Source organism: Telmatherina bonti, assembly GCF_933228915.1.
Source record: "Telmatherina bonti genome assembly, chromosome: 17".
NCBI classification, from domain to species: domain Eukaryota; kingdom Metazoa; phylum Chordata; class Actinopteri; order Atheriniformes; family Telmatherinidae; genus Telmatherina; species Telmatherina bonti.
The window spans coordinates 25827682-25836016 of NC_136615.1; the positions used below are offsets into that span (position 1 = coordinate 25827682).

General features: G+C 40.1%; 1 protein-coding gene across 1 annotated transcript in view; it reads right to left on the reverse strand.

Annotated features, from left to right (window-relative positions):
• Positions 1–2778: 2778 nt before the first annotated feature.
• stbd1 (starch binding domain 1) overlaps positions 2779–8335 on the reverse strand; it is a 5652-nt gene continuing 95 nt past the window's right edge. The window contains exons 1-3 of the mRNA XM_079256243.1: positions 8090–8335; positions 6709–7016; positions 2779–5673 (exon numbers count right to left, since the gene is read on the reverse strand). The exon at positions 8090–8335 is cut by the window's right edge and continues 95 nt beyond it. Of these exons, the coding sequence (XP_079112369.1) occupies positions 3688–5673; positions 6709–7016; positions 8090–8335 (2540 nt within the window). The 3' untranslated portion in view covers positions 2779–3687. The remainder of the gene's footprint in view (positions 5674–6708; positions 7017–8089) is intronic.

Genomic DNA, 8335 nt, shown 5'->3' on the forward strand with positions numbered 1-8335 from the left:
CAACACTGCAGGTTTATAAATAAGATGGTTACAAAGAAACAGCCCAATAGAAACTGCATTATTTCTGATAGTACCACACAATCCTTGCTGGTCAAAGTTCAAGTGAAAAGCAGCACACTGGTCTTACTGGCTGATCTCTGTAAGACGAGACAGCCGTGTCAACTTCAAGAGACAGAGAATTTCACATGTGGTGGTCCAAGTTGGACTGTGAATGTGTTATTGCCTACCAGGCAACAGCATGCCACACTGGGGACACATTATTACACTCTCCAGGGGAATAAAATGACTAAACACAGGAGGGCTTTTCTCAGAAATGCCTCTGAGAGAATGTCCAGTCTGACATTAGAGTTCAAAGTCTTTATTTTCAGCCACAAACAACATTAGTTCACCCTGCTTGCAGTTCAAATAATGACCCCCTGACCAATGCTTTAACCAGTGATGAGGTTTTAAAATCCAATGGCCTTCACAAATCATTACATCCTTATCTGTTCCTTGAGTCAATAGAATTTTTAACAAGAACCCCCCCCCCACAACATGACTACCTATCACAGCGACACACAAAAAAACAGTAAAATAATCATTTGAAGGTGCTGATTTGTGAGCTTTGTTTCATCCACATAGGCTAAATCTGGATGTGAAGAGTCTGACAGATTAGATGAGGCTGATGACTCTGTGTAAAGACTTTTTGCCTTATCAAAGATCAAACAAAGCTTTGCTGGTGACTTAGTTTAGATGTTTGACTAATACTTTGTGTGTAAATGTACGTAGAAACGGAGAGACATACAAAGACGAGCAGAGAGGAGAAGAGCAGTGGTGTCAGCTGTAATCCTTGTGTCTAAATAAAGGATTACCCCCAACCTTAGAAGGTGCATACTTTCAGCTGCCACATTATCAGCAGCAGTAAGGGGGTGGGTGCTGCATTTTGACTGCATGAAACCAATGCAGGAGTACAGGTGATAACAGGCTGATTCGCTCCATCTCAATTTCTCTGTTTATTGGTAAGGTTCCGTAAAAACAGTGCATTAATACATGAATATTTTGTTGTGATAAAAGGAGAGACAACTGCACAAAGTGCCTCAAAGATTCTCAACGGGGTTAAGATGTTGACTTTGTGGTGGCCAATCTCCAGTATGTGTGAAAATGATGTCTTATGCTCTATGGCGATTCAGTATATTAGTCAGCTGACCTCATTCTTTGGGCACAAGTTTGCTGAACCAAGACCTGACACACTGCAGCAACCCCAGATCATATGATTGCCTCCACAGGCTTGTACTGTAGGCACTGGGCATGATGGCTGCATCACTTTATGTACCCTGTCCTAACCTGATGCTTCCACTCTGAAACAGGATAGACTCAGACCTTTCAATAGGATGCCCTGACCTGTTTAAAGTGTGTTAATATGCCCCTCATTTGCATAAACATTTTGCCAATATCCAGGAAAATATTAAGAAACCGTGTATGTTCTGTATTAAAGGTTCTTTACACAGATTTAAACACACCAGTTACCAGAAGTAGGACATGGCTTAACTGAGGAGTGATTCATTTTTAATGTTTCTCTTGGAGGATGTTTTCTTTGTAAAGAAATTTACATTAGAGCAGTTTTAAAACCAGTTAATCCAAAACTGAATACTCAAAACATCTGAGTTAATACTGGTTAATCCTGTTACCATTACAGGACGGTACTGTCTTAATTGGAATTAAACTGGGACAACACATTTGTTTAACCTCCATGTTTTGCTGCATTTAGCTCTGCCATGGACTCCAGCAGAAAAGTTCCTTGAACTTAAATGTTTTGAAACAAACTGAAATCAGGTGACTGGCACCTGAGTTTTACCCTATTGACCCCATTTGGATTTTGCAAATGAAACCCAGTGATACCAAGTCATTGTTTGGTTAAGAGGTGAGTGATATTGATCCTGAATTGGTTCAATACCAAGAAATCAGCTTTCATTGTTATCGCTGATCAAAAATCCCAGTTAAGGTGTAATTATCACTTACCAGCATTCCTAACCAACTATATTTTGTTTAAATGTGAAAGGATTTAGAGTAGAAGTTTAGTTATTTCAAGGCCTTTATAAGCAATTATGCATGACTCTGGATTCTGTCTGAAATGCTAATGAGTCATTAAGATTTAGAGAATTTCCGTAATGTACACATTTTAAAAACACTGCTCATGTATGGCTTTGACTGAAATGTCCTCAAAACCTTCCCACTCTCTGGATGTGCAGATTAATCATTTACAAGAAGAAAAAAAAAAAGTTTCGCCAAGGTATGCAGGAGGACAAGTTATCTAGACTGAACTGGGAAATGAGTAGAAGCATTTGAGGTCCTATAGTGTCACCTTCAGCAGGAGCTGAGAGGAGCTGACAAGCTGGCATGAAAATATGCCTGCTAATGATGCTTTCTCTGCATGAGCCAACTGAGCGCCAGCTGGACTGAAAAGGCCGCAGTGTGATCCTTTGAATAGTATTTAGAAAATGGGGGGGAAACTCAGTGCATCACCTTGCAAGATTTGTTCAGTCTGTTGCAATACTCGTTAAACATTTGCAGAAATTTAGACACTAAAGCACAGCAGTTGCAATTTAGAGACTGAAAACTTAGTTCAAGACTCTACAATGTTTTAAAAGCAGCATTTCAAAAATGAGAATTATACAAGATTTTACATTAGTGTTGATTTAATCTGCCTTAAGGTTTACTCTAAAGCTAAAAAGAGTTTTTACTAAAACTTAAGAAAAACAGACCAAGTTACAGATTGTTATTTTATTCAGTAACCACCTACACTTACATTCAGAAGTAGCATCACCACAAATGACTAAAAGGCCACACAAAAAACCATACCAATTCATTAAAGTTTTAACAAGACAGTGGCCAGAGACACTACGTATTACATACAAAATCATTTAAAAAGGCACATTGATAGTACAGAGGGACAGTCTTGCATGCAAAGTCCCATACAATGGAAGCAGCATCAGTAACTATCACAGTTTAGTGGTAAACAAAATACCTGATAGAACATACATTACACAGAAAAATTATTGCTTTAATTATTGCTATAGTAAAAGTGAACTATGTGCAATCATGAACGCTCCGATTGTGGTATTCAAGCAGCATATGGACAGTACAATTAAGTCAAACACTTGCATCAAAATGGTAAAGTTTGCATAATCATTGATATTGGAGGAAAAAGGTAATACATCTTCCCAGCTCTGACATGTCCACCAAGTCATTGGCTACCAAGAGTAATCTAAGACAGTAAATTTAACCCATGCTGGATATGGTTAAAGTGAAAGTGATCCCATTGTGACAAAATGCTCAAATGTGACTTTAGAACGTTAAATTTTAAATTTTGTCAGCTTATTCTACAACCCATGTTTTAAAAACACACCAAGAGGGGAAGGGGGAAAAAAAAAAAAAAAAAAAAAAAAAAAAGTTGAGTTACCCATTTTTCCTGTAAAATTGGGACCATTTTTTTGACAGAAGCAATTGAATAATAAAAGTTCATTTCCTGTTAAAACAAGTTATTGTCACATGTAGAACATCTTTCATCCAGATTTATGTTTAGCATTAAACCGTGTGTTTTCCCCCCCCTTCAAACAAAACCAAGAAAAACAAAGTAAATTGTGACACCTGGTCCGATACCAAATCCTAGAACCTAATGCACCTACCACTCATCTTCCCTTCAATCTTTTACAAGAATCCCCACAGTTTGTGCACAAGCAAATCATCACCAGAGCCTGTATCCAGGAGGCGGTTGCCACACTCCTCCCAGCGACACACCTCCCCCTTGTCCAACACAACAAACTTCCATTCCACGTGGCTCTCAGCAGGCAGGCTGACAATGGTGGCCCAGTGCCCATCCTTTGCCATTTCCAAGGGTATGAAATCCTTCCAGTTACCTAGCTCCTGCTGGTTCCCAGTGATGCCCACTTTCTGGTAGGGTGAGTGTGTGAGGTAGTGAGTGCGGAAGGTCACTTTGACATTTTGGGGCATTGGCTGGACCGCCACGATCTTTTTGTCAATTTCTGCATTGTCATCAACACGGGGAAGAATAGTTTGTCCAATCTCAGTAAAAGGCGTGTTGTCTGAATTTCTACTTTCACCTACAGGAAGAAGGTTGTGGTGAACAGTAGGAAGTGGGTCAGCTTGGGTGTTTTGTATAAGAAATGGAAGAGAAGGGTTCATCCAGGGAAGGACTTGATAGTTACCGTCTGTGATCCACTCGTTGTTGTCCATAGTTGCTGCCATAATACTGATTTCAGTCTTTTCATCATCTTTCTTACTTTCCAAAACTGTTTTGACATCCAACTCCTTTTGGAGGTCTGAAACTTTTACTGCAGACTGGAACATGGCTTCATGGCAAACATCCTGATGACCAATCATTTCCTTATCACTTGTCAGAGACTTGTCCCCCTCCGTTTGATCACCTTCATGTTTCTGTGCAAATGTGACTGGATCAAGAAGAGATGAAGCAGGTACTGAAACTCCTGCATCTTTAACAGATACAGCTTCATCATCAGCACATTGTGGGATCTGAGCACCAATTTGCTCTTCAAATCCTGAATGACTGCTCATCAAGTGTGTCACATTCTCATGGGTTATGTCACACTCAGCATCTTGCAAAGCAGGGCTCACTGTCATACTTGAGATGCCACTCTCTTCACCGGTACCAGAGGAAGACCATGTCAGTTCAATCTGGTCAAAAGATAATGGAATTTGATTAGTGGGTGGTTTCATGTTCTCCACATCAGGGGCAGAAGCAGAGGTAACCTCAGGAAGCTCAATATTTGGTGTGTCAGTTTTTTGGTCTTCAAAGAAAAGCAGCACAGAAGGGGGCATTTCTGTAGATGTTACAGCTGGCACAAGGTTTGCCTTCTCACAGACAGCATCAGGGTCTCTGATGGAAGACACAAGCTGCTCCACAAGTTCAGTATGCAGTACAGCATTCTCATCTTTAATGTTTTTAAGCTCTGGAAGATCAGGGCAAAGGCCATCAGGAATTGCATTTTTAGTTAAATCGGGAACCATTTCATCTTTGACTTCATGTTTTGCATCTGCTGTTGGGGCAGACATGTAATTTGTGTCTGGTTCCACTGACCGGTTCAAAATTGGCAGCGCATGGCCAAGCGCCACACATGGACGGCTAAGCAATTCATTACAGGAGGATGGCAGCATCTCTTTGACAGTACCAACCTCTTGATCATAAATGGGGTCATTCTCAGCTTCCAGTTGTTGGCCATTACCATCATGAACAGAAGGTATATCGTCCATCACAAACTCTGTGTTCTGAGGAAATGGCAAAGATGTTTGTTTTACCAATGACAACCCAATCTCCTGTTGTAAAGCAGACATTTGGTCATCTATACACCCCTCTTGTGCCTCATTTTTCATTTCTTTCTCTGGAAGGAGAAAGTTGGTGCCACCTTCAGAGGGGTCAGTATGATCTGTGTGACGGTTCTCTCTAATGGCCACATCTGTACAACTAATAGGCTCTTGTAAGTTTGTTTCTGCTGTGATTTCTTCATCCTCTAGCCCATCTTGAGTTTGACACATGACATTTTGTCCGAAAGAAGCTGGACTGTCCAAAGACTGACAAGTTTCCCCCTTGTGACTCATGATTTGGCCCAAGACATCCTCCATAGTAGTAACCTTCTCATCTTCCTTTGATTTTAGCACCTAGCAACAGAAAAGGTCAATGTTTATATCTGTCATAGCCTTCACACTAAGCATGTTTAAGTTATTTTGTTTAAAAAAAAAAAAAAAAAAAACTACACATTTCCACCAAGTTTATCACCACAAGTTTGTAAAGCTAGGGGGGGGGGGGGGGGGGGGGGGGAGTGAGGTCTGAAAGAACCTGAGCTTGTACAGTCGCAAACCCACATGTCAACATAGCCCTTACAAAGAATTGGATGTAGATATGACTCCTTGGTAAGGACTGCAAGACCTCAAAAACTGGGCTTCCATTTCATTTTGAAATGTTTATTCAGTTCAGAACTGAAGCAGCTTTTCAGATAAGGTGAAAACATCTTCAAATTAGAATTTACTTTATTCAAGCTCTTGCAATTGACCTGGATAGCTGAGAAACTACAACACATTGACATTTACAAATTGAGAGTTTAACAGTTATCACCTTAATATGCATTAACATGTGTAAATCAGAGTATAAAACCCGATTTTAAACTGCACACCTTTCAGAATGATCCACTGAAGGAAAAAAAACAGTGACCAGAAGGTATAAGTTTCTCCATTTGCCTAATTTCCAAGCATTTTTTATATGATAAACCCAAGGGGGTTTATCATGTAAAAAAAAGGGGACTTATACCAAAGACAGCAAGAATAGCAACAAAACCAGACTAAAAATAGGAGGTCAAGTAGCAGTGTAATAGATGTGCTGCAGTTAAATTTGATGTTTTGTGAATGGAAGTCGTCGACAGAGGAAACTTAGGGTAGATTTAAAAACTGCTTTTAAAAAAAAAAAAAAAAAAAACGCAAGAGATTTTTATAAGACATTCAAGGTTTCTGAAATGTAATACTGCCAAGTATGCTCAAAAGTGCTAAGCAGTGAAAAAAAAAAAAAAAAAAAAAATCCTACCAATAACCAAATCAACCTTCCTCTAAAAAGTTCCAGAAAAGGCAGTCACCTACATCAGCATTTGTCCACCCACCCACACACACACAAATATGTGTGTCAACTCTAAAATGGAGGCTCACCTTCTCTTCATGGCTCTCATGGATCACAGCAGGCTTCAGGCAGCTATCATGGTACTCTTTTGCAGCCTTCATTGTGTCTTCTGGTGCATCCTGACAATCATCCTCCACATCCATGTTCTCTGCTGCAGAAGCGATACCCTGTTCATTGCAAGGGTCCTGCACAAGTGACATCAGCCGTCCGTCATCTCGTTCAGAGTCCTTTTGGGGACTGTAAGGTTTCTTTTCAGAGGCAATACAGCGATGTCTGACTTTAAGACTCAGAGTTGCATCAGAATCCAGCTTGACTGGTCGGTCTTCGTCACTCACATCTGAAAAAAAAAAAAAAAAAAAAAAAAAAAAAAAATTAGGTTTAAACTAAGACTTTGTATTAAAAAAAAAACAAACAAACAAAAACTTCATATTGTTGATATTGACAGTAAACCTTAAAATGTCAGTTTACAACGCCACAAAACAGCTCTTCAGTAGCTTTTGTGCAAGGAAAAATACTAAATCTTGGTATTAGTCATCTTTCTGACAGCATTGCAGGCACAATTTGCTGCTATAAAAAAATTATTTTAAAAAGTTGCCATAAGTAAAGCTAAATATCCTGAATTGGTAATGTAGACATGCAAAATGTTTTTGTAAAGTTATTCAAAAAAGGTCCAACAATGATCAAACTTCTATCACAGTGTCCTGAGTGGGTGTGTCAGGAAAGGTATAATTGCTGCCCTACACAAACTTCCATACAGGATTAATTTTTTTTTTTTTTTTTAAATTTGAACATTTAAAAGTTACGTTATTTTTGTAGGTCTGAGTTTAACACTTCAATTTCTTGATTTGATTGATTTTCATGGCCTGTTTAATCTTGATGGGTATTGAACTGGACAGTTTATCTTTAACCTGGGGCCAACTGAGTCCAAGAGGGCTTTTCTCTCTCATCTTTAAGCTATATTTTTAAAGTGGCCGATTAATTCTGTTACTTAAATCGTAGGGAAACACCATAGTTTAGGCTATAGTTTCGCCTCCCCTCATAAAAAGGAACCAAGAACAATTAGACTTAAAAAAGTGGCCTAATGTTAAAACTTTCTGCACACAATCAATTCGCCAACATCAGGAGATACGTTACTATTTAGTGTATGTTTAGAGCCCACCTATGTGTGGAGTACGCTACTAAATAAACTCCAATACTCCCAGTGACAGGGAGGATAAGATTGCATGAATCCCGTTTAGTCCGGGAGGGTTTCTCTTACCAACAGGACGCTTTACGTTTCGACAACGCGACCTAAAACCGAGCGTCAGGCGTTTTAAACCCAATACCTTATGAAGTGTCAGATTTCAACGTGACAATTCCTGTATCAGCATAGCGCAGCTGTCCAACCTCTGATTATTACGTGAATTTTACCTGTTGACTCCACGCGGCTCCGTGATTCTTCTGGCTGCACAAACGTCGCATCTGTCAGCGTCCCGGGACTCCTGCCGTCACCGTCAGCTGCTGCAGCCTCCGCCGCGGCCTTCCTCCGCTTCCCCTTCACGTTCCGGTAGATCATGATGCCCGCCAGCACGGACACCATGGCGATCACGGCCACGGCGACGGCAGGTCCGTGTCGGCCGATCATGCAGAAGAGCGAGGCCAGATCCATGCGTTTCT